Source organism: Columba livia, chromosome 4 (genome assembly GCF_036013475.1).
Source record: "Columba livia isolate bColLiv1 breed racing homer chromosome 4, bColLiv1.pat.W.v2, whole genome shotgun sequence".
NCBI lineage: Eukaryota > Metazoa > Chordata > Aves > Columbiformes > Columbidae > Columba > Columba livia.
Window position 1 is genome coordinate 69,443,208 of NC_088605.1, and position 27,358 is coordinate 69,470,565.

Sequence of the window (27,358 nt, forward strand, 5' to 3'; positions counted from 1 at the left end):
CCGCTGCAGCTATGTAGGATGTTTTTGTTATCTTCTTAAAAAAAATTTGCTTTTGTGTTTAAATATTGTGACATAAATTCTTAATGAAAGTGTAATTTGACTAAAAACTGTTCATGTTTTTTTGGAGTGCATCTTTTTCATTAGTGGCAAGGCATTCATGTGGAAGTACCTTTTGTAGCCTGAACTTGTCTATGTCATGTCACATGCAGAAACCCCTTTTCCTCTTACTTTTTGCATTTCATATAAATTTCTTCTTCATCTTTACCAATGGAATGCCTATTCAGTAAGAGATTTCATATCTTGAATACCAATATCTTGGATATTATAATTGAGGACAGCACATGGAAAATCTGGTTGCCTCCTAAAAATGTAAAGTTTTATATATAAGGTAATGAACAAAGCACAGTGAAACCGTGATACTAGGAGGCTGGCTGAACAGCAGTTTCTGGCTCTTCTCTGTTTAGAAACTTGGACCTAGGGTGTGTGCTCTCTCTATGCAAATGCACCTTATGACTAGTAGCAGTACAAATTATCCTTGTGTCGTTCTGGAGAAGTCATGAGAGAGGGGAAAAAAGTACAGCTACTTTCCTTGCTCAGATTGTGGTAACTGTGGTAACTTAGTGATGACAGCGGCCACTTGTTAAGAGACTGCTCACTGGTACATCTCAGAAAAATCACCAAAAACTTACAGATTTTGAAGAGCTTCTTGTTTAGTTCTGTGTTTTCGTAAGAGGAGTCCTCTTGTAAATTACTTACCACGGCAAAATGAGTTTTTTTTGTGGGGATTTTTTGTGTGTGTTAAATACCTGCAGGTCTGTCCTCATCAGGACCCAGGGCTGTAGCATGTCTGTAGCTCTGCTGGGCTGGTCCCCTTTGTTGTCACCCTGCATGGCAGCAGTGTGCCAGCAGCTGGTGCCCGTCTGGCTAATCCTCCCCTTGTGCTCAATGGCTAGGGGACAGAACTGACCAGTTCCAGGTTGACAGCCATCCTCCTAAGCATCCCCTGTCTTGTAGCAAGGGTTTCACATGTCCTTTAGGATTTTCCTTGCTCTTCAAATGTTTGTTTTTAAAAAGTCACAAATTCGCTTTTCATCATGTTGGGAGATTGTTGTGTTTCCCACTGCTGGAAGGATCTGTAGAAGCCATTGTGTACCAAGGGGTGCCAGCTGGACTGGTCTCAGCTTTTCACATGCTGCAACCTAGCAGAGTGATTGCTTTCACCCTGTAAATACCACTGATCTCCATCATTGGCAATGGATAAATATATTTTAATTGCTCGATGTAGCCTGTTTTTTTCGCACACTTCTGCACTCAAGATTTTCTTAGTCCTGTAGAACTGCCAATCCAGGATATTTTCCAGTTGATAGGCTTTTAATGATACCTCTCTCAGTCACCTTCCAAATTTGGAAGTTCTTTATTTAGTGGCTTCACCAGAGTGTTAGTATTCTCATGGACTGCTCATGGGAATGTGCTTCTAATTTTAGTTTCTCCTCTAGATGCCTGTCTTCTCTAAATAAATACACCTCATTACAGCCATGCTGGGGCAAGCGTGGCACTCTGCTCCTGATACTTGTATGTTGAAGATATTCTGGTACTGTAATCAAATCCGCAGCTTCTGCTCTTGGGCCGCACAGCAGTGAACAGCAGTCATGTGTATCAGGAATTGTATCATCCAAGTACTGCTTTCTAATTTATTTATTTGTTGTGCATTTATTTACCAGGTAACCTTGAGAGTTATTAAATAGTATTCCATACATTTATACTTGGTCTAATATCAATGGTCTTATTACTAGGATTATGTTGAATTTGGCTATGTAGTCTTGCTGGGAAAGAATGGCCTGATCTAAAGTCAGTTGCAGGTGAATGGCTTGGAGCTATCTTCTGTAGAATATATATTTTGGGAGTAACGGCATGTACTAAATAAGAGTAATATTCAGAGAGAAGCTTCAGCTGCAGTTAGTAGTCTGGTTTTGTGAATACAGACTGGCTTCCAGCTCTCTGGTGCAGCTTCTCTTCCATCCAAGTTTATGTGGGTTTTCATTGAGCTAATTACAATCTTACAAATGGTCTCGTCGGACAGGACAAATTCTCTAATTTCCATTTATTGTGAGACTGTGATTAAAAGACAATGGTGGTTTCTCATCATAAGCCTCAAGTTTGTCAACTATTCCATTAATATGCATTCCCTGCCTTTTGTAAAACAAACTCTTTCAGTCATTTTGGATCATCATTCACTTGTAAACTTGCACATTAGGAAAGTGATAGTAATTTATAGTTGTCTTCAGTTCTTGTAGCATGACTTACTGTGATAGATAATTGATAGAGGGGAAAACCACATGCACTCAGAAAATAGTACAGATGGTTTTGAGCCCAGCCCAGTGGACAGAGATGGAGTGGGCTTATTATTGAAGTACCCTGCCTTGGTGTAGTACTTTGAATCTCTCAGTCTCACACTATTAAAGCTATGGAAAGTTTCTACTTACGGAAAATTTTTGTTCACTATGTTTGATGTTGTATGGGTGCCAGCAACATCATACAGATAGGTAGAAATAAGAGATCAGTTATGTAATCTTATTTTTTTTCCCTTGAGACTTTTCAGATTTGTAATGACTGTAAGACACAGACTTCTTTGCATCTTCATTGCAACCTGTGACATAGTGTAAAGATGCCTAGGCTTGCTTTTTGTTTCTGCTGTTGTCAGAGAGCAGGTTAAATAAGTCATGCTGATACAATTAAACTACTAGAAGCACACGCACTGGTTTGTTTAAAGTCAGTCAGGATATCAATACACCATGTTCCCATTTGTTGTAATGACAGGCCCTAGGAAACATGCCATAACTACAACAATTACAAGTGAAAATATTTATCTGTAATTGTTATGTGCTAAATCATGCCCTGCTAACAGAGGGGGAAGTAGGAGCAGAAATCCTTCTGCAAAGTCCATAATCTTTGGAAACATCTTGAAGTAGTCAGTGTTGGCTGGAAGCCTCCCTTTCTGCGCTGCTGGCTCTCTGGGGAGCTCTAGCCGGGCAGACCGTGTGTTTGGAGGAGGTAAGCTCTTCCACCTACCAGAGCCTATTGCTGGCTTGTGCACTACCGCAGCACAATGCTCCATAAATACATGATAAATTATTGGTATCGTTTTATTGTAATATTTAGAAAAGAAGTGCTCTTTTCACAATAGTAATGGCTTCCTCAGGAAGAAAAAAAATATAGTTCCCACATTTCCCCTGTTGCTACCACAAGAAGTTCCTGTATAAGAAATAGGTAATCTCAAGTCTAAAGGGACACTTGAGTTTAATACTGCAATCTGCACTGGTATGCATTGCTGTAGTGGTGTGCATAGAGCTGATCTCTGGGTTTATCATCTTGCTCACGTTTAGAATATTCTAAAAGAGGACATTAAGGACAAAGATGTGATCACAGTTATGTTTTAGGTCTGTTTCATCCATTTTAGGTCTTTTTCCTCAAAGCCATGAACACAAATTTGGGGACCCAAACCTAAGAAAGTTTCTTTAGCCTAGTTTTTATGCACAGATATAAAAAGATCTATCAAGTAAAAGCACAGGCAGGCTAAATTTACAGTATTACTGTGTAACATAAGAAAGTAATAGGTTAATTTCCCAAAATACAGAATGTAAAAGGATAATAGGGCAAAAAGACATTTCTTTTTGCCTTTGTTCACTTGGAAGATGATCTTTTAATTCCCACTTTGTGAATAAAATGGTCCTCTGATAGAAATGTTTAGACAGGCTTCATCATCTACAAAGGGAAAGTATAGTTGTATGCAGCTATGTGATGAAGCAGTGCACAGAACTGAAAGACTTAGCCAAGTAGGCATGAACTGCAAGAAAATGTAAGTAGCAATATATGCTAACAATTGCACAACCTGTCAAGATAGGAGTAGTGGTGTTTCTTCTGAATACTTCTCTGGTCTCCAATAACTGCAGGTCAAGAGCTTCCTAAGGAAATGAAAGCTTGTATGTGTTTTAGTAGCAGTGTGAGTCTTTTCCATGAAGTTGATTTTACTGGCCTAGAAATAATTTTTGCTGGAGCAGGTCTATGGCCTGAAAATGCCACCATCACTTCAGAATACAGCATTTTCCGGTCTCCAAGGACTACTGCATGTTAGAATAACATGTGGCATATCAAGAAATAATTTAGAAATAATCTTGACTTAGTATCTTAGCTTTTTTTTTTTTTTTTACTAATGTTTTTAATTTGGAAAAACACCATTTTGATGCCATATTCCAATATTTAGTATTGCAATCAAAAGTACCTAGAGTCTGTCTTAGTGCCTCGAGTAGATGATAAGGGATTTGGTTGCCTTGTTACCCAACTAAATAAATCTTCCTCAAATTCCAGATATGATACATGGTGTGATTAAATGAATCAGTGTGCACTGTTGGTGGTCATACCACATAAAGATAGCTGTGTGTAGATCTACAGAAGTGAAACCATTTCTGTTGGCCTAATGTTTACAATTGCTTCACTAAAAAGTACAACTATATTTATGACAACTCGCGTGTTTTAAACTTCTCTATCTTGTAGAAAAGACACTATTCATGGTGTTCATTGCAAATATGAAAAATTTCAAGATCACACCGATTTCTATTGTCCACAAAGAAAATGATTAAATATGTTTAATCTTTCATGACCCACTTGCTCTTTGTGACATTGTGTGATCATTTTTTACATTCCTCATGAATGTAGTTTGTTTACAAACATCTGCTTTACCCAAGTTTACTGATCATATTCCACCAAAGTGACTGGGAGAGTCTTCAAAATGGGTTCAAGAAAACTTTTCAGTTTCTTTTTTTTTTCCTATAATGTATCTGCTTTACTCAGCAAATGCCTGTTACATCAAAATGCTGAAAAGGTTTCCTTTAACAAAATGAATGTTTGTATTTTAAATCAGTATTGGATTTTGGTGAGGTTTTTTTGTTTTGTTGTCTTTTTGTTTTGTTTTGTTGTTTGTTTCTTTTTTGTAGACTGAAAATTATTTTTTAGTATTATTAGTGAAATGACAAATTCAATATATTTTGGGGGAAGAAGTGGGGACGAATGTCAAGTTTTCACTCAGCCTTCAGAGAGGGAGGGGTGCATAATGTTCATTGTAGCTTCACTGATTCAATTAGGGTAAATTTGCATGCAGTTTCTAACAGCAAGATGGCAATTTACAATGCCTTTAATATATTAATCAGCTTATAGAGCTTGTTCTTCAACCCTGCTGCATTTCCATAGTGTTAGAACGTAGGTAAGTATAATAATCTGAAAGATAATTGTGGGGAGAACAGCTTCGTGCTTTAGTTATGTCCAGCTGCCAGTATTTGCCATTGTAATACACTAACGCCTTTGTTTTCCTAAAGTATTGAGAGACCAAAAAACAATGGCTGTGTATATAAATACTACGTTTTCAGTATTCCCATTGGTCAAATCAGTAGTTCAGATTATCATAAATATTCTTTGTTAGGATAGTTATATAGTGATGGATGGTCATGGAATTTAAGTTGGATACAAGAATCAAATTATTGCTCAGTTATTGAAAAAAAAAATCTGGCATAATTATTGATTAATATTGTCTTTTTAATTCTTCAAGCTATCACAGTCCTAATCAACTTTCAAATGGAGAATTTTACTAAATTACCTTGAATACAGAGTCATTCCCTTCTGGTTTTACTTGATGCATTTTTAAAGCTTATTCATTAGTTTCTCATAGTAAATTAAAAAAAACAAAACTAAAATTAGATGTTTTAGGAAATTCAGCTGTAGTAATTGCTGCTACTGATTGAAAGAACTTGACCTAGGTTTTCTGAAAGTGACTGTTACTCAGAGATGCCTTAAATATAGAGCTAATTGCTTTGAAAGCATTGTCTAAAGCTGCTCGGTCCATGCCTTACCCCTTTATGAGAGTTTCTAGTGGAGTAGGTGACATTTCTGTGTTACTTCTTGAGTCCTGTCACAGGATTACAATTTTTTGCTTTTTGTTTATAGTATTTAAAGTAAGTGCTTTGTTTTCATAAGCTGATGCCTTTAAATAACTTAGGGCCTAGTCCTCCTGGAGGGGAGGCATTTAAAAAATAAACATATTTCCCTGTGTGGTCATTATATAAGTTGTTCATATTTCTATGTTTAGTGTATTTTAAGAGAGGAGAGCCAAGAAGGAGGCTGCGTCCTGCCCAGTGGTTAGAACCCCCAAATATCCATTTTTGTAGACAGGTAAATCCTACATATTGTTTACATACATCTGTTTTCAATGGTGACCACCACTGTAAATATTAAAAGGGACATAGCCTAATTTTGACAATTAGGTAATTCTGTCTGAGGTTTTATGTTCTTGTGGCGCACCCAGAATCTAGCTGAAAACTTTCTTCTGGCACATTTACATTTGGCAAAAGTATCTATTGAAAAAGATACAGAACTATATATTTCCAGCAGGGATTAATACTCTTTTGCTTGTCTAATTAAGATGATAGATTCTGGGTGTTGAGTGGATTTTGTTCAGTTTTCCGTTTGATCTTTTCCCTCACTTCAGTTTCTTGAATTGCTAAAATTCTGTACGTTGCTTCATAATGAATTTTGGCAAACGATGAGCTGTCCATCTACTGTGGCAATTTTAGGATCCCTGATCTACAAAGAAAACTGACTTTAACATGAGAACTAGGCCATTCTTTTAGAAAAGTCAAGCAAATTCCATTCCCTCTCTTCGAGTATGCTGCGTGTTCTTTAGAACCTGTTGTTTTTAATTAATGTAACATCTCTTTGTTACAGCTGGTCCTTTTCTTCGTTAACACTCCGTGAAATTCTTGTGTAGATTGTCGTAATTCCTCTTCTTATGTGTTTTGATAAATGCTAAAATGGTTAAAAAATGTTAATGCAGAAAGCATCAAAACTGGCAGCTGAGGCATCAGTTTGCTCTTAGCAAAAATGTGTGTGTTGTGTTTTCTTTTAATCCATGCAGCTATTCTCATAAGGCTTAATCTGATGACATTTGTAAGGCTTTTCGTTGTATTGTAAAAAGTCTTGTTAAACTTAGAAAATCAGGGCTTTTACTGCAAAGATGAATTAGTTCAACCTGAAATGCAGGATTTCTAGTAAAAGACAGGATTATACACTAAATGAAGACATACGGTATACATTTTAGTACTCTGTTCTTTTTTTTAAAACAACCATGTACAATTTTGCTATTTTCATACCTGAATAATTAAGGTTTGTAACTCTAGCTGTTCCTTTTGACTTTGAGGATATAGGCTATGATTCCGCAGTACTCTTCTGTGCGTATGTAAATACATAAATGCACACACACATGTGCTACGGTGTGCTAAAAAAGCAATAAAAATCTGTTGGCTAAAAAAAAAGAGTAGTTACAACCACTCTCCCTGGAGAGTATTAATACACAATGGTATGTTTTGGAATGCCCATTGACTTTCTTTTCTTTAATTAGTTAATGTTTAATTTTTAACAGCTAGATTTCTGATGTTTAAACAGAATCACTGTCTTTTTGAAACATCTTTAGTTAGTGCATAGTGCCTGAAGCATGGGTAGAAGCCAGGCCTGAGGGTCTGTCTGTGCTTGCGTGTTACTGGCGAAGCCATGAGAAGCTGCCTTTTTAGGGTGTTTAGTAGCTCAATAAGCCTCCTCGGATTGCAAAACATACCTTTTCTGAAGCATTCTTTCTTTTTCTCTCTCCCTGACATTTCCCACAACGTGTATTTTGCAACATATTGACGACCTGTTTAAACCGTCAGTCTTCATCCACCAGGGATGAGCAAGAGTCTCATCATGCCAAAAGGGCTGGTAATTTGAGTCCATCTGCTTTGACATCCATACCTGGATTAACTTGATCTCACTTCAAAATTTGGTCTTTTATCTACTTTGGCAAATATATTTTCTTCTGTGTAGCAAGAGTCTTTTACTGAAGTGAACCGTTTGGCAAACTGACTTCTAAGCATGCAGTGAACTTGAAGGGTTTTAATGAAGGCAGTGAATGTAAACATTCCTGGCATTTAATCAGAATACAGAAGTTTATTGTGTGAGAGCCTTGATGGGGAGGATTTTGGTCACAAATGAGTATTTCTAGAATATATGGCATTTTGTTCTTACTAGTTAACACTGTTACAGTGCCTTGGGGACAAATGCAGTCTTTCCAAATACTAAATTGGCTCATTATTTTTCCTGTCATTTTTCATTATACCAGGACACATGCAGTTTAATAGAATTTTTTTCACGTTGTTGACCCTAAATAACTGAACTTGCACTGCAATAAAAAGTTATCTTTTGAGTGAATTTGGAAGCTGTATCATTTTCATTCACTGTTGCTGAATATAGACCTGTTAATAGCATACACAGCACTGAGGGCTTGCATAAAGTCATTTGATGATAGTAAGTATCACAGTATACTGCTTGCGTGTCTTAACAGCATGGGGGAGGATTATTTTCTTAGATACACAAAGCATTACTCTATGTTTAAGGTCTCTCAGAAATCAGCTGCCCTTGAGCATTGCTACTGTACTAATCTTACCAGATTAGCCTTTAAATATTTCAGATTGTTAGGTAATGGTTCTTATTAATATTTGCAAAGTTATTTCTGTTGTACCTGAGAAGCTTTTTTATAGAGAGCCCCAGGCTTTCAAGGTCTCAGAAGATTAGTATTGTAAATGAGGAAATACAAGCTTAAGGAACAATCTAAGCTGTAAAGGTACTGCCTACATTTCTGACTCTGAGGTCCTGAAACATGAGCAGGGGGCAAAGGACACTTCCCTCTACACAGAGGGCATTGCCCATCACCCATGGCAAGAGCCAAGTGCTGCTCAGTGACTTGGGCATCCCTCCTCTTGTGGCTCAGCACATCATGGAGGAGCTCAACCCCCACAGCTGCCTACTCGGTTTCTGGCAGCAGAAATCCAGTGCTGAGTACCTGAATATTCATCCAGCTTTCTTGGTAGGTTTGGCTGAAATCTAGAATTGGTTGTTTTCAGGGAAGCGTCTAAGCTGCACAAAACAGGAGCTGTAGCCACAGCAGTAACTCCAACTTACACTTAAGCAGGGTTGTTTTGTATTGAATTCAAAGTCTGGAGCCTATAGTCATGACTGTGTTATGCACCAGTGATTTAAGGAGTTTGGTGCTCTGCAGAGGTTTTTTATACCATGCATCAAAAGCGAGAAAGCAGTGACAATGATGGAAAAATGTGGAACATTGAGGTACAATGAGGTTGCAGTGAAGATGGGCTTTTTGAAGGAAGCACATGTCTGATCAGTGCAAACAGCAGCACGCCTGAGTAGTGGTTCTCAAGCGTTTGCATCTGCAGCTCTGCTCCCATATGCAGTTTTGTGCTTATCATGTTTAGCCTGGGATCTAGATTAAAAGCTATAGGATGAATTTTGACTTTGTTCTCAGGTTTTAGCACTGCTGTAATGACTTCTGCACTGGTATCCATGTGAGTTTCTGATGAAGTTCTAACAGTAACTTTATTTTCCTTCCCTCATTACCTTTGGTTTATTTAGAAGAACAGAAAAGATGACAAAGGGTGACTTTGCAGAAAGATCTGAGTCCTAGCAGTGTTAAGCCACTGTAGATCTTCTCAGCTAAGAGGTTTTGCTGAGTAAGAGGCAGTCTTTGTGAGTGACGATAGAGTGGAAAATGCTTATAGAAAAGTGTTTCAAAATAGAAAATAGAATGGGTCAAATATCACCAAAAAACATACCAGCTACAACTGTTCAGGTTTTGTTATACCTCTCTATTCTCAAATGCAACAGTTTATTCCATAGCTAGTGGCCAGCAGGTACCAATTCACAGAAAACCTGAGATTAAATTGAGTCAATTCCATTAAGTTTCTTTCATTAAGTATTTTAAGTTCATTTTTAAAAGTTGTTGTTTGGTTGGGGGGTGTGCGTGTGTGTTTGTTTGGGTTTCTGTGTGTGTGTGTTTAGTTATCTGCATAAGATCTGTCTGCATAAATATTTGAATACACTTCTGGAAGTGAAGTGAACATGGAGGGAAAGCAGATCTGTCCCTTTATTTCACTTTTCTTGCAGGAAGGCAGGAACTTGAAGAAATAATTTTCATATTTCAGCAAATACAGCATGCACTTTCAAACTCATTTAAACCTATACTCCTGATGAACAACCTCTACAACTTCCTAACAATGCACGAATTCGAGACATCTGGCTTCACAGAGTTACAGGATTAATGCTTCTGGGAGACCACGGATTTTAATCTTTAGCACCAAAGGGAAAATTAGTGTCTTTGAGAACATTACCATTAGCTATGTTATCCCTTGCCATGCTCTATTCTTACACACAATGAGTGGGATTGCATAGAATGTGTCTTGTTTAAAGAGTGGCAGTTTGACATCTCAGCTGTTGCTGTACTGACCATGAACCGTAACTTCTGTTTGAGTTCAGTCTTCTCAAATGTTTTGTTGTTGTAATGTGAACTAATTCACATACCAAATTTATCAAAATTATCACTTCAGTGGTTTCACAAAAATAAATGCTTTTGGCAATAGTTTTTATATGTGATTAGATATCTTTATCCTAAAGAATTTTTATCCGGCTTTATCTACTGTCCGACTTGTTTCCTTACCTGGAAAAATTTTAATTTTGTATTGAAAGTATGTGGAAAAATATTAATTTGATTTATTCTTTTAAAGACAGAAATTCAGAAGGGACAGAGTAAGGTTGTTTTGCCACTATATCAAGCTGTTTGCTGTAGAACAGACAGAAAATATTACAGTTAAGCACAAAAAGTCAAAGGAGATCATTTCACTTTTCAATCTGATTGGAGCTTGCCCACACTAATGGCTAAATGCAGAGCTAATGAAGCCAATAGTCCTCCCATGAGTTATTATGCTGATGATTGTAGAGTGGCGATTGGAAAGTATTTCAGATGATAATTAGTGCTGAAGACAAAGGGCAATATTCCTGACCTTCTATGGGCTTATAGCATTTCTCCAAATGCAAGGGCTGTGTCCTCCCTGGATTCCTATCAGACGTTTCAAATGGTTTGCTGAAGGGCAACAACTTTACTGTGAAAGGTTGTTAAACACCTTCTCTGTAACCCGCTGGAGAAGAATGACTATAGTGTTCCAGCAGGCAGGAGGGAAAAAATAATCTTGTGTCATTTCTGCCATATAATGTGTTTGTTGATGCTAGCTCTCATGAAACAATTAATAATGATTAGGTCTAACAACTGTAACCTGTTCAAAAAAGACAAATGGAACTGTTTCTGCTGTTGAATGCTTTTTGTGCCTCTGGAGCATATGTTACTGATGTGTGTGCAGTGTGAGTTACTGATGGGAGTTCTTATATTGGATGGAATAATCTTTGTAATTGCTGCCTTTTGGTTTGTCATGCCTGAATCCTGCCTGATACATGTGTATAAAGAAATACATGTGCTTGAAAAGAACACAGGAATACTTTTTGTAGTGAATCACCTCTTAAACTTTGTGAATAGCTTCTCAGATTGTCAGCACGACATCCCTTTTCTTTCCCAGTGAAAAGCTGAGTTGCAGGCAGAATGCAGCACCAGAGCCTGGGCCATGCGGGCTGTCGTGCACCCTCGACTCTGGGTTGTCAAGCTGTCTTGTCTTCATCAGAGATTCTTCTTCTTTACTTGTGCTTATGTGGGATTTTCACCTAGTGGATTTACTGGCATAAAAACTGTATCTGAACTGACCGAAGAAGCCAACATAAGCACTTGCCAAAAGGCAGTTTTGATCTTCCCTGGCTGCTTCAGTGTGTTTTCCTTTCCAGAGACAATCAGGGCAATATGATCCTGATTCAGAGGATTTGTTCCATCTCACTTCTATGATTCAGACATTTGGGAGGAAAGATGAAGAAAGAATGTGATCTGTGAAGAAAATGTCCCCACAGACATGTCAGACTAAAGTTTGGCTAGTAAGGAAATAACCAGACCGAGGAAAAACATTGTCCATAATCTCAAATCACAATCCTTTTGTAGTAAGAAGGGAGCTACGGTTCTGTTGTGACACTGAACCAAGAAGCCATCTTCTAGAAAAGGATGTGACAAAGTGAAAGCACCTCCCATTTTAGGCATGTAGTGAAGCTCTAGAAGCCCCTTCACATGGTGCCATGCTGGTCTGCTTAGTAACAGCGTTATGACAGATGACTCTATCCAAGCTAAAACTGGTACTCCTGGCTCTAGTTTTTATACACTGTATGGTGGTGTGCAAGGTATTTATCTTCTCTGACATAGCAGGAATAAGCTACTGATGTGTATGGAGCTGCTGATACCTATATGTAGTAGCTGTAATAATGTGTCTATTATAGTCTGTGTAAATATGAAGTGTTTATCACAGGCTTAAATATATTATTCCTAGCAGTACAAGTGGTAGACACAATTATTTAAAAAAAAAAAAAAGAGGGAGAAAAGGGGTTTGTACTGCCTCAAACCAATGGCAGTGAAATGCGCGTTATTCTTCTCCTATGACTTTATGGCTTCAGGGCTGCAATTTTAAAACTGCTTTAATGACCATAGGTTTGTGTTTTCATTCTTATCTAGGAGTTGATTTCTCATAAATTCATATAAGAAAGCCGTTCTCACAGCAGTTATTAAAGAATACAATCCTCTGCTTCACCTGGTTGCTAGCAAATCCATGCTGATGGAGTAGAGGGAATGAACCATAAAAACTGAGGAAGTATGAGTATGAATATTGGCTGTTGCTTGTTTCGTAGCCACAAGCTGAAACCAAGACTGTCTGTTTTTAATACAAAAGTAGTATAATTTTAAAGGTGCATTTAATTTCTAAATTTTAAGGTTTAATACTTTGTTTTAGTTCTCTAAAGCTGTTTCAAAAATCTGGGTTGTTTTAAATACTTTAGAGCTCTTTGAAAGCGGTTGGCAGCTAATATGCTGCCTCACCAGAAGTATTTGGTAGTTCTCAATATCCGTACATGACATGGGAACTCGAATATGAAGGCTTCTGCCCATCTGAATAGAATGCTGTTAGCGAGCTGTGAGGAGAGGAATGCTGCTTCAAATCAAAAAAGAGTTCACAGAAAACTATGCTTTGAGTTCTTATGAATCTATTTCAGGAACAGACAGTTTCTATCAAAAGGTATAATTTGCTATGTATTAAATTTTTACAAATTGTAAACTTTTTTTGGAGAGGCATATGCAAAACGTACCAAATGCACTCCAAAAATCAGTATTTTAGGGTTCTCTTGCATCTCGGTGACATACCAAAGGGTCTGTAGTAAATCCCATTGCTAATTTCTGAGCGTTCATTCATGAGTAGTATCTTTGATGCTACTGTGCATAGTGTACTCAAAAGGCAGAGGTTTTAGGGGTCTCTGAGACAGAAGTTTCAGGATACTGTTCTAGACTAGTACTTGGTGTTTCGTCCCACATGTGGTTTACTTTAAGGACGAGACATTTGGGGGTACTGAAATCTCAACTCAAAGAACACAACCAGCAAGAAAGTTGGTTTTGGTTTTTGTGGTTTTTTTGGGGGGTGGGTTGGTTGGCTGGTTTGGGCTTTTTGTGATGTGGCTTTTGTTTGTTTGTTTTTATGGGTTTTGTGTGTGCGTGTGTGTGTGGTTTTGTTTGTTTTTTAAATACATGAATAACTAAAGATATTAATAAATAATGTATCCTTCATTCCATAAAGAGACATTGAAAATGCACTAGTAGAAAGATCTGGAAGATTCCTATTTCTTGCTGTTCCTACACTGTTATTTGATTAATTATTCTTTTAGTGTGCTCCATTTTTTAAAATCAGTTTTATTCAGTTTAATATTTACACTATTTGATTCCGATACCCTAAAATATATGTCCCTCTAATGTCTATAAATAGGGTATGTTTTACCACAGCAGCGAAATACTGCCTTGGTCTTTTGTGCTTAAGGCTTGCACTTTGTTAAAACTAAGACAAGTCTAGAATACAGCACCAGCCAAACCCACAAGTTCTGATTTAGACCTACTTGGCTCTTCTGAATCATCACGAGCTCCAGGCAGCGAGTCAGCCAAGAGCTGGTTTTCTCTTCAGTATTGTGTAAACACAAGATGTTTCCCTGGGCTAAATATTATTAAGTAAAAAAGTAATGTTTATTTGATTTGATTTTTTTTAATGTCATGTATTGTATGAAAAATAGCAAGTGCATAAAGCCACCATCTGGGGAAATCTGAAAATCCTTTTGTATTACACTTTCTTCATCAGCTGAGTTTTGAACATGAAGCAGTTTTAGAGTACCCTGACTTTTTTATTTTTATATTATATATATTCATATATATATTTATATTCTATAAGTGATCATGATTTGGATCAAACAACGGACAAAGCTTCCATGTATTGTGGGAAAAATTAGCATTGGGAATTGCCATTTAATTTAAAGTAATTGAGAAAAACCACACGACTTAATTCATAGGTCTACCATGATGCAATTTAAATTCTTAAAATTCAAAATGAAGGTTCTGCATATGACTAGTACATTCTTGGGGAAAACTTTAGATATGGACACATAGGTGTATGTAAACATTCCACGGGGTTTTAATCATTAGGATGCTGTAGGCTTGTTGGCTGTGACAAACACTGGAAATGGTAATGACTGTTTTCTAGACATCACATCCTTTTGCTTCTGGCACGTCCTCTCACGTGCCTTACCTCTTTCCAGATACTGCTCTTCACAGTGATTTAATGAGATGCAGGTACCTTGCTGGGCTGTCCCACCTCCAAGCACTGCTGCTTTGCTCTTCTTGCCCATCTTTGCTGTCTGTAGGTCTGAGTACCCGTGGCCAAGGGGTGGGTGCTCCCCATCCCTTCCCTTTACTCTTTCTGCTGTGGTGTTGATTGCCACTGTGGAAATTCAGCATAGATCAGCAGGCATCAGTCTGCTGGGAGATTTCTCTCTTTGTGATAGAAATATGAGCAGGAATACAGCATATTCCCTTTTTGACCCCACTGAGAAGTGTCAGTTAAGAGACAGAGGCTAATGATGGAGCTGGTAGCTGTTTGATGCAGACAATGATTTTTCTTTTTTTACAGAAAGGAAAGTTTTCCTTACCGAAGGCTGCCAGATTTTCAGTCAGAGCTTTATTTTTGTCAGACAGATGTGGTTTGTGATTCTATAGGCTTTAGGTCCTTTGTTTCTCATCCATATTCCTTCCAGCCAGCATACCCTTCACCACTGCCACACACATCAGATGCAGAGCAAGACAATTCCTTCTTCACATGATTCATTTCTCTGAGCAGCTTCACATGCGTCGTCTTAGAGTTTGAGGATTTTAGTGATTTTAGTGATCTGCTTTCATAAATGAACACAAAACTTTTGAAAATGAAGACCAGCATTTAATATAATGTTTTCAGTTGAGCTAAATATGAACTTGTAAAAAGAAGCTTGCCATTCTCAAAATTTCTTCTCTTCCTACATTGATCTTTAACTGGCCTCCCAGGCAGAGACATTCCACCAGGAAAATATGCTGTTGATGGATACAAGGTCTGAATGAGTGCATGGAGTCAGTATTTTATGGGTTCTGTCTTACAGAAATATTAGTATACTCAGAATATATATATATTTTTTGAGGCTGTGTTAAGTGCTTAAGGAGTCATAGTAGGAAATGTGGGCTTAAATTGTTCTTCTAGAAGACTATTCTCGATGGGGTGGTATGGACTTGGTTGTTACCCAGTTGTCTTTATTTGATAGCGAGGGAATGAGCAGTTTGGGTTTGGTTTGGGGTTTCTTTTTAAGGGAATGTGAATGTCACACCCAAGTTGTTTCATTTCTCGCGAGTATATCATTATGAAAATGTGATGTTGCCAGTGAACAGAAAGCTGGCTTTCTAAGGGAGTAGTGCTGTATTTTTATGCTGTTGCAGCTGACTGTTAAAATTAGTCACTGTCTTGGCAGTTAACTTGTTTAAAAATTTGATTATTTTATCTTGAATAATACAGAAGGCATTTAATTAAAAGTTATAGTTAGGAGAAGGTAAGACTAAAAAAAGTTATATTACTATAGGTTCTACAGACAGTAATTTAATTTTTAATTTAAGTTCCTTTTTTTAATGATTAGTTAAGAAAGAATTTTGAATTATTAACTGAATGTGCACTTTTGCTTTCCATTTATTTTAGTATGGTTGAATGCTTTTAGTTTGCCATGATGCTTTCTCTTTCAAAATCAGCATCTATTGTCTGAGTTAACATAGCCCTTGAAGTTTGTTGTTCTGCTGAAATCTGTGATTAATTGTGCGGGGTTTGTGGTTGTGTATTGTTTTGTTTGGATTTTTCCTCTCCCCATCTTGTTTATTTACAACTTTTAAGATGTAATGCTGCTGAGAAAATAGTTGTTTGACATTAAGAATACTATTTAAGATAATAAAAATCCAGTGACTGGAGACTCCTGCATGTGCTATTTAAAAGATTGATTGGAGGTTCTGCCTAGGAAAAGGGGAGTTGAATCATACTAATACAATATATAAAGATGAAGTCTGTGCTTTTAGTACTTGTTTAGTCATGATTGAGCATGAAGAGCAAAGGCAAGGTAGGTGTGCGTGGTAGGAAATGACTTTAGCATTCTCCTGTGGCACCTTTAAAAATAACTGTACAATGAGCTGCTCACACAGTCTTTTGGTTTCTTCGTTTATCTCACCTTAGGAAAAAGGCGATTCTGAGGGTAGAGAATTTAAAAAAACACACAAAATGACCACAGATGAGGACACACATGGATGCGATACCAGCTCTACAGCAGAATTAAAAATCTTCCCTCTTCCCCAAACTAAAAGACAAGCATTAAAGACATGAAAAAGGTGACTGATGTTTATCTTTTTTTCTTTTCCCTCTTTCCATAGTGCGGCTTCATGACAGCATATCAGAAGAAGGATTCCATTACTTAGTCTTTGACTTGTAAGTATGTGTTTTGCAAATATTTAGCATGTTGGGGATGTGGTATTCAAAACTCTGAGATGTAAATACAAGCTCAAGAGATACATGCATGACTCTGCTGCAATGAGTTGGACAAATAGATGTAAACGGAGCTGAAAGGTCAGTAACATATTTGATCATTTGCATGTAGAAGAACTTATCTGTAAGCATCACTGTAAGAATTCCATATTAAAAACTTCAAAGTAGGGCCACTGTTGAAGTAAATTTTAATATAAAATGTAGCTGTGTAAGTCAAAGTTGCATGATATCTGCCAAAGCTAAGCAAACATATGACTTGGAAAATAATAATTTGCTGCAAGCCAGTTGTCTGTAAGGGAAACAAACATGTTGAGTAGTTTCTCTACAGAAAATCCTCATTGCTGGAATGAAAGGTAAGCCTGAGGCTCCTAGAGGGAAAGACTTGTTCAGTAGTTTATTCCTGTTTTATATCTTACTGATCTATAGAATGTTTCACTTTGAAGCCATTCAGAATGCAGAATGCCCAGCATATAGAAAGTTTGCCTTTTATTTCCCCTTTTACTCTTCATGTAGTGAGTGTGTGTGTGTGGAACTTGTTTCTTCTGGATGCTCTTTAGTGAAAGAAGGGATGGTGACAACATCAACTACGTGTCTCAGGCTCTTAACTGAAAAACACACACTGATGTTCTTCATTCTTCCCTGGGACAGGTGAACTTCTCCACTCACTTAAAAAGTTACTGCTTTTGGTTCTAGGTATGGGCAAACATTAATGGTTAGGAATTGTCTTGCAAAACTGACTTATTTAAGTAAAATGAATTGCATCAACTGCAAATTTTTCCGGGGCCACTCATGAATTCAAAAAAAGACTCCCCCTGTTTCCCCCCAGGAGGTTTCTTAGGCTTAACGTGGTTTTGCTGCTTAGAATGAGAATACTTTATTTCACGTAGAAATGTGAAATAGCTCATTTCTAAGCGTATAAATGGAAATATTTGCATTCAGCATAGGTAAGTCAGAACCTGGATCTTCTACAATCAATTGTGTGCTTTCATGTTCAGATTACATTCTGGGTTTTGGGTTTTTTTGGCTTAGTTTTTTTAAAGAAATTTGCAAAGACTTCTTCAAGACTAGATTTTAGACTAAAAATACAAAAATATTAAAAACTCTGTCTGCAGTGAAGGCATTCAGAGTTCAGTACTGAAATCCTAACTGGGCTCAACAGGAATTTATGGCTAATTTGTGTATACCTCAGGTAAGTGCTCTGACTGATAGCTTGGAAATGGCTCTAGGGCACAACATGCACGCTTGTCGTCTGACATGCACTGTTTTCTGTTTTACTTGGTTTTGGTTTGTTTTGGTTTTTAAGGATTACAAAGAAAGTCCTTCTATGTGGAAATGAAAAAATCTTAATCCTGAATATTTCTAAAAAGTGCATGCAGAATTCTCTAGCTCTAGGGACATGATCTCTTTTGTAAACTGGTGGCATTTTCATCTTTCTATTTTACTACTGTACTGTTAGAAACTGTGGCCTACTGTAATTGCAGTTAGTCCACTTTTGCCTTAAATTGAATATATAATGCCAAATATATATCAGGAGATCGTGATTGTAATGTAAACCAGAAGGCATTTGAACAACTTCAAAGTTGTAGATACTAGTATCTGTATTTCATTAGTAACAAAATAAATAGAAGCCTGTATTCTGCAATAGAAATTAATACCCAAACCAATGATACTGAGGTAGTAGAAAGCTCAGTTGGACAGGGAACATTCTGCACTGCCTGGAACCTCTCGTTTGCCTGTCAGTCTTGTTCAGGACAAACATATGAACAGACTCGAATGTGTGCTGTTCATATACAGCACTTTGCATGGTTTTGGTTTTCATCCTCTTCAAACAAGTAGGGCTGCAACATATACATACAGCTTTTAATGTTTTGATCATGTGGTTTGGGTTTTTCATCAAAATGAATTATTTTTCAAAAAATAAAATGTCTAAATGATAGAGGTAGTGACTGTACTGCTTGATAGTTGTCTGCGGAAAAGTGACGTGTTGCTTTCTCAAAGAACTTTTGTCTAACTAGCAAGGATGGCTGTTCATATCTAATTTTTGATTCAGACTAAGAAATTATTACTTTAATGCTCACTAATACCATGTATTAGTGAAACTTCATCTTTTACCGCAGTTAGCATGGTTAGTGGCTTGTTTAAATGCGCATAAAAGATCCGCCACCAAAAAAAAAGCACCATATGAGCTTCTTTGATATGAAGGCCAAGTACATGCTATATTTATTTAATTTTTATTCAACAGTAGCCTGACTGTGTTGTAACACTGTCACTCCACCTACACATACCATCATGTCATTATCCTAATGATTTCTTTCAGACTGTGTGGGATTCGGTACTACTGCATCTTTAGAAATTTCTTTTAGACTGCATCCCACATCAGAACGTGAAGAGGAAGAGTGCTTTTGCTCTGAATAGGGAAAAAAACCAATCATTGTCACTTTCTATTTTGAATTCCTAATAATTTCTTTGGAATCATTGTCATAGAGATGTCTGCAATCTGGTGGAGAAGCCTGTTGCTTCTCTTGCATAGCTCAGAGCTAGCTGTGCTTTTATCTGGTCAAAAAAAGAGATGGATTGCATGAAGTTTCTCACTCCCCTTCCTTTACTGGTTAAGGCAATTGTAGTTAGGATTTGTGTCTCTCCATCAGCCCATTTCAGTTGCTAAGCACGAATGAGATTGTCTTCAGCATTAATGATGTTAGATGAGTACAAATCCAATCAATTTTGTCAGTATTAATTGCTGTATCTGAATGGAAACAGCTGTAGCACTTGAAGACTCTCTTGTGCAACTCAATGAGATCCGCTTTTTTTAGTGTCTCCTATTTTTTAATGCACTTGATGAGATGCAACAATTGGTACATTTACAATCCTGGTGTTGCTGTTGAATTCCAAGTGGAGGGACTGTACTGTATAGGAGAAACAAAAATAATAATAATAAACTAATTGCAGAGCAATCATTGCGTAGGATAAGTGCCTGAACCTTTCTTTTTCAGAAGGAGAAAGGTCACAGATAAATGTAAAAAGTATAAGGCCATTGTAATTTTGTAAAACTGCTTCCTCACACCATCATTTTGAAAGCCATTTAAGAAATAAGAAAGGTGAGCCAGGAGGAAACATCCCCAATGTGATCATCAACAGAGGCTTTATAGCTAGATGTGCTAATTTGGGGTTTCCTTTTAAATATCTTCTTATATTTGTAAATTTTAATAATCAGTTGAATATCATATATAAAGTGAGTAATTTTGTATGTGTCGTTACAAATGTTTACACCAAAAAGATGACATTTAATGCTGTAAATGCAGTAATTTGTTTTAGTGAATATAGAAAGTGAGTTGAATGGAATTAAAAATTCCTTCTTAATGTACCTCTTCTGAGATTAAATAGAAATAGCATCCTTTGTACTTGGAATCCTTCTGGTTGCCCCCTCTGCAGTTTTTATGAAAGACATATCTGTTGCAGAGGGTCTTATTGTTTCTACATGCTGCTTTTACTTCTTCTGTTTGAACAAACCCATGTACTTTATTTGTTGCCATTTTAGTATACTCTTCAGAAAACTATGAAGGAATGATAGTAATTTGTGAGATTCAGTGGCTTTTAATTTGTACCCTGAAATTTACTAGAGCTGTCTTGTAATGAAATAGGACCTCACTGAAGTTGACACTCTATCTGTATCAGAAAGGCATTGAGATATGTAGCTTTATAGTGCAGGACCAAAGTTTTTGTTTGTGTGTGGTTTTTTTGTTTTGATTTTGGGTTTGGTTTTTGGGTTTGTGTGTTTTGTTTGGTTTTTTTAAGTTTATTTTTACTTTTCACCCTCTGCTTTATGATCCTCACTTACATAGTGCATAGCCTACCTGCATATATAACTGTACTGCTAGTTGTCTTCTGAGTTAAGTACACAGACTAGAATCTGTGTATGATTCCCTCTCTGCGTCAATGGTACAATGGATCAGGTTTTCATTATTTTAGCCTAAAAAAAAGAGTTTTAACAGAAGCAGCAGGCAAGCAATAGGCAAGTCCTATTTTAATGTCCTTCTGTAATTTGATTTCAGAGATCAGCCTAAGTACTTCAGTTGATATAGCAACATATGCAGGGGTTCTGATTTCAGTGCACCTCTCCATACGAGACAATTCAGTGCTCCTGCTGGTTAACAGAGCAGGATCTCAGAACTAGACATTCTCCGAAAAGTACATCACGCTTTTATTCAGGTCATGGCCTTCGCTAGGCAAGGAGGACCTCATAACTAAGGAACTCTTCTATTAGTGTAGTTTGTATTCATGATAGGTATCTCTGGTCCTTCCCTAGTCATCATATTTCATAGCTGACAATACAGGGTGCAATGGGGAGGCATCAAAATCCACCTAGCTAAATGACATCTAATAAGGAGAAGAATGCTCTGTAGACACTTCGGTATTAAACTCTTTGTAGTATAAAAATAAGGGTATTTGTAACTGCTCTGTTCTTTATTTATAAAATCAGTTAATAATATGGGTTGATAATAATCCTTAGAGGTTATCTGGTCTTGATCCCCTTCTTAAACAAGGTCCAGTTGCATCAGGTTGCTCAGAGATTTGTCAAGCTTGGAACATCTTAAAGGATGGAAATTCCACAACTTCTTTGAGCAACAAGTACACAGTAAATAATAATTATAACAATAAAGGAAGAAAAGTCCTTATACCTAATTGATATTTCTGGTGTTTCAGCTTGTCTGTTGCCTTTCATGCTGTCTCTGCGTATCCACCCATTAGAGCAAGGGTGTCTGACACATTTTCACTGGGGGCCACATCAGCCTCATGGTTGCCTTCAAAGGGCCGAATGGAATTTTAGGACTGTATAGATGTAAGAGTAGTTATATGGCCCCCAGTGAAAATCAGTTTGACACCCTGCATTAAAGGGTTGTAGAGAGCAGTGAGATCTCCCCTGGGTCTTCTTAACAGTGAGCTAAACCAATTATCTCAGCCTCTCCACATGCCTCCAACTCTGTCTTAGTGGACCTCCATTAGACAGAGTTCAGTATGTCAATGTCGTTCATGTAGTTCAAGCTCAAAGGGGAACACAGTACTCCAGGTGTGATCTCATGACTGCCAAATCCAGGGGAAGAATATCTTTCCTTCACCTGCTGGCTGTTCACTATCATGATGCAGTCGACCTTTTCTGGTGCAAGGGCACATTGCTCATGTATGTTCAAAGGCCACTAACGTGGCTGTAATGATTTTCTCAGAAGATGCAGAAAAGTTCTGGCCCCTCCTTGTCCCCTGCACTACCTTCCTTCTGATAATTGTTCCTAGTGTATCCTTCGTAGAATGTCCTGAGTTGGAAGGGACCCACAAGGATCATCGAGTCCAACTCCTGTCCCTGCATGTGACAACCCCACAGTTCCCGCCATGTGTCTCAGAGTGGTGTCTAGTCTCTTCTTGAACACTGTCAGGCTTGGGGCTGTGACACCTCCCTGGGGAGCCTGTTCCAGTGCTCTACCACCCTCTGGGTGAAGAACCTTTTCCTAATGTCCAAACTAAACCCGCCCTGGCACACCTTCCTGACGTTCCCTCGGGTTCTGTCACTGGTCGCCAAAGAGAAGAGTTCAGTGCCTGCCCCTCCTCCTCCCGTTGTGAGGAAGCTGTAGACCGTCATGAAGTCTGCTCCAGGCTCAACGAACCAAGTGACTTCTGCCGCTCCTCATATGGCTTCCTCTCCAAACCCTTCACCAACTTTGTAGCCTCTTCTGGACATTCTTCAGTAGCTTAATAATTTTTTTATCCTGTGGCGCCCAGACCTGCACACAGTGCTCCAGCTGAGGCCACGCCAGTGCAGAGTAACAGAGTGACAGAGCTTGGGAATTGTTGATGACTTGTTTCATTGCCAGTGAAATTCTTCTGCCCTGTTCTTGCTTTTATTTTGCCATTGTTCAACAACAGTTATGAATGCCAAGCAAATAAGAATGCATATCTCCCTCTTTTTTCTGTGCATGATCAGAACAAACATCAGCTTGGTGAACTCTCCCACTGAAACTCACTTTGATGACAAAAGCTTTTTCTTTTCTTTTTTGGCTTGGATCAAAAATGAGTGTTTTAGGGAAGAATAAGATCAAAGGATGCTTTGCTTTTTCATTCATCACAAAGTGAGAATTATTCCTCTTTACCAGAACTGTGGTAGACAAATATATATGCAAAAAGGAGGTATCAAAGACTGTCAAAATATGCATCACTCAAGCATTTTGTTTTACAGCAACCAAAGACAGTTTCTGGAAGGTAGAAGACAAAAAGAAAAAGAGAGTACAAATTAGGCAAGCAGCTATTATGCCTCCTACAGATTTTATTGCAGACATTTGTACAAAATAGCATTCTGTTACCTGAAGTGATTACTTTCCAAAGTCAGCAAGGTGTGAGCTCAGAATGATGTAGCCCAAATGTAAATGGAAACACAAAAATGAAGTTTTTAACTGGACTTCTGAAAGAAAGGAACTATGCTACTGGTTGAGCACATTATTTCTGTCATCACCTAATATGACAGAATAAATGAGTCTACAACAAAGTGTTAATGTAGCAATTTGTAAATTAATGGTATTCTGAAGATTCCAAGTATCCTCACTTTAAAATTTTTAATCCTATTAAATTTAATTGTATTCAATAATAATTGTATTTGTTACAGATATTTTAAGCATCCTGTAGCCCACTCTGGCTTTTACTTTGTGGGAATTTATTGAGAGTATAATGTGCTATATAAAAAAGGACTACATTCATAAACAGTAATTAAATACAAACATTGATCTCCCATCTAGGAATTATTTATGTTGGCATATCAGTAGGTCAAGATTTTGGGAAGCAGCAGACCAACTCATGCATCCTGCCTTTTGAGTCTGTGTTTAGGTGCTCTGGTTAGGCTGTGCACATGGGTGCTCCACATTGTGTGCGTCTTCAGGGCTTGCATCTGTTTGCAACAGTTCAGTACAGCACCTGAATATATGAAGATCCGCATTTAGCTGTGCAAGTATGCCAGTGTGTTCCTCAAAAGAGAAAGTACTCAAAAGGTCTTCCCATTTCTTTGAGTCCACTCTCTTGTTGACACAGGCAGCCAAGCATCATGATTCTATTTAAAAGCTCATCAATCTTAATCTTAAAAAGTAGAGCACTTGTCAGTTACTTTACCAAAAACTGTTCAATTACAGCAGTTTTATGGTTGTTAGAAAACTACTCCTGATTTTAACTCTGCATTCATTCACAGATACTATATGCCTATTTATTATTATACCAATACTGTCACTTACAATTCTCCTCTATGGAGAGTACAGTTTATGCTCTTTGTCTTCAGTATTTATTTTCATCCCTCTTAAAATTTGTTTTGCCAAGTGAAACTGACTTTTCTTCCCTGAGAAGACAGGATTAGTAGGTGAATGGGTGGCCTCATAACCATTTTCTGCTCACATTGCTGTTGCAATTCCCTGTGCTGAACGTGAGTGACCAGAACTGCGTATGACGTGCGGGGGGATTTTACTGCTGTATGCGAGGACATTGCTGTCACCCTATCTCAGATGCATTCTAAGGCTGTGGCAGCATCCTGCTGGTGACTCATTCTGGACTGTCATCTTTGGGTTATAACAACACAGTTTTATTCCTTTTCAACCACTTCCTGCTAGTAAACCTGCGGTTGTACAATGAAATGTGAAGTATGCAACCACGCACAGTTGCTTCTGTTACTAGTCCTCTGGATTGTTTAGTTCTTCCCTGATAGTATTAATGCCTCTTCAATTAAGTGGCAGTTTCACTGAACTAGTCTCACTTGCTCGACAAAGGAAAATCTTCTAGTTAAAAATCAGCCATTGAAGTAATTAAGGTACTGTGCTTCTACTGATATCCCAACTCAATAATGCTCTTTCCAGCAAAAGCACAAAAAGCAAGCCAGTCTGGCACATGGGTACACCTCTGTTGTGTTTTGACATACACTTAATAACTCTTTTCTGTTGATAGAATTATTGTATTATTCTTTCTCTACGTCTATCGTACATTGCAGTTCTCAGTTTATCATGAAGTGTTCTGATCTTCAGCCACAATTTTCCTTGCTGGTCAGTTCCCTTTGTTCTTGTAGTTTACTACTTACTCTTGATGTCCTTAACTGATGTGTGGCATCTTGCCCAATAAACACTTACTCTTTGCTTTTATTTTCCAGTTATGATTCCTTTTCTACCACGTCCTTTGAATTCCTGTAATAATTTGGGTGGACAAACCTTATGCTTAGATCTGTCACCTTTCTGGTCAAGACCTCTTGCATTTCTGTGCAAATATTTCAATTATTCTTCTCTGACTTTTCCCTGTCAAGCTAATTTAAGATGCACATTTTCACTTCTGTAATCCTTCCCACCTTGCTTTTTCTAACAGAGTCACTGGAGGTGAACTGTTTGAAGATATAGTTGCAAGAGAATATTACAGTGAAGCAGATGCCAGGTAAGTAATTTGGTTTTCTAATGTTGCCTTTAATAAGTCTAGAATAGTTACTTAAATTTCTCATGGTGTTTGGCATCAGTTTCCCTAGCAGTCTGTGAGACTCAAGGATTTCTCCTGGAGTTCTCTTAGACTTGGAAGGCCACGGTTTGGGGTTTTGAGCTCATGACTGTGTGGTGGAGAACTCATATGAAATCTTGATTTCTGCTGATCTGAAAAAGCTGAGATTGGATCTGTTTGTTAAAATCTTTGTAAACTTGTGAAGCTGGTAGAGTCTTACCCAGTTTTTTCCTTTGCAAACTGGATATAACATTTCAGCTATCTCATCTAAGGATTCTTACATTTGCTGATCAAAGTTTGAAATATATGTTGGTCTTGAAAGAATTTTATCATAAATATAATTTTTGTTCTTGATCTAGAATTACTAATTTCGTTTTCATATTTAAGCATTTTCATTGTGTTTCACCAATAAGCAATTATACTGTGCATCTCATAGTCTGAGCTCAAATTTGAAATCTCTAGTAATTTCCTGCAAGTGCTTGTTGAAAAAGTTGAAGAATAAGTTGAAGATTATAATAATTTGCATGCTGACATAAAGTATAAGGACCATTTTTCCATCTCAGAATCTGTTTGCCCTCATATAATAATAAATCTTAAATATTCTCACATCATGATGAATCTCCAACACTGTGGTCAATTACTTTAAAGAAAATATGTTCTGCCACTATACTGTTAACAGAAAATTTATCTTTTAAGTAAATTTAAAGAATTATCATGTTTTTGTGTGTTCATAGTCACACACCGCCATTGATACATATTTAGTACATATAATTTTCAATTATTCCTTTACATTTGGAATTAATTTGCAGATGACTGGAAAGCATTAACTGCCCCCAACAACAGTGATAGGATAATAACCAACAACTAGAAGTTACTCTGAATATTAGGAAGCTTCTGCTGCTTATTGCTCTTACTAATATCTGTAGGAATGTTAGAGGCATCATTACTTTAAGCATTTAAATGTGGAACAACATATAACAAAACACACTGTAGAAGCGAAAGCAAAATTAGTAATTTGGATGGGGTGGAAGGAGAGGCGCTATGTTTAAATGATTTTTTAATATTTTTTTTGCCTGCTCTGATTCAAGCAAAATTTCTAATATTGATGCCAAAGGCCAGCGTATGGTGTCATTGTGTGGTTTTAAGATTATTGTGATTTAAAAGGAAAAATTGCAATGATTTTTTTCTGTTCTAGAATTATGACATATTGGAAGGGGCTATGCATATATATATATACAGAAGATATACATATGCATTTTATATGTTCAGTAAAAACTAGACCAAAGAACTAAAATATCTAGTTATAATGCATCTCTGTATTTTTATATATTTTAATATATATTTGTGTGTGTGTATATGTGTATATATATATATCTATCTATATATATAGTGCGTGTGTGTGTTTATATCCCTATAAAATAGTTATTGGACTTAATAGATGCATATCCTAGGACTGTAATACGGGTCTGCTCCTGCAAGCCCTTACTCATGCAAGTAGTCTTTGTTCATACAAGCCGTCCAGTTCAGTGAGTCGAGAACTACTCGCATAAGAAAGGGTTTTCAGGCTTGGGCTCCCAATTACTGATTTATGACCATTCCTTCTGAATCCCATGGTCAAAATGTTTTGGATGGGCAGTATCAAACCCTTGGCCCTTGACTATAATATTATTATTTATGGTCACTGGCTTCTGCCACAAGGATATCTTAAAAAAAAAAGCTGATAAGCTCTTGTGCTCAAAAACATCTGAAAAGTTCCAGTGCTATAAAAAATAGATATCTCAGCTGTGCTTTTTCGCACCATAGGCTGGCCAAAACTTGCAAACCTGGGCATGGAAAAATAGGTGCTAGTTAAATTATTGAAAGCACCAAAATAAAACATAGTTCTACATTTTTAATGTGGATTTCCATTTCATGAGTGACTCCTAACTAAACTCATGCTTGACAAT

The 27,358-nt window shown here is 37.3% G+C and overlaps 1 protein-coding gene across 32 annotated transcripts in view; it reads left to right on the top strand.

Annotated features, from left to right (window-relative positions):
• Positions 1-27,358, top strand: part of CAMK2D (calcium/calmodulin dependent protein kinase II delta) — a 160,297-nt gene that overhangs the window by 74,947 nt on the left and 57,992 nt on the right. For all 32 annotated transcript variants that reach the window (XM_065062245.1, XM_065062255.1, XM_065062251.1 and 29 more), the window contains exons 4-5: positions 16,805-16,859; positions 25,290-25,355. In XM_065062245.1, the coding sequence (XP_064918317.1) occupies positions 16,805-16,859; positions 25,290-25,355 (121 nt within the window). The remainder of the gene's footprint in view (positions 1-16,804; positions 16,860-25,289; positions 25,356-27,358) is intronic.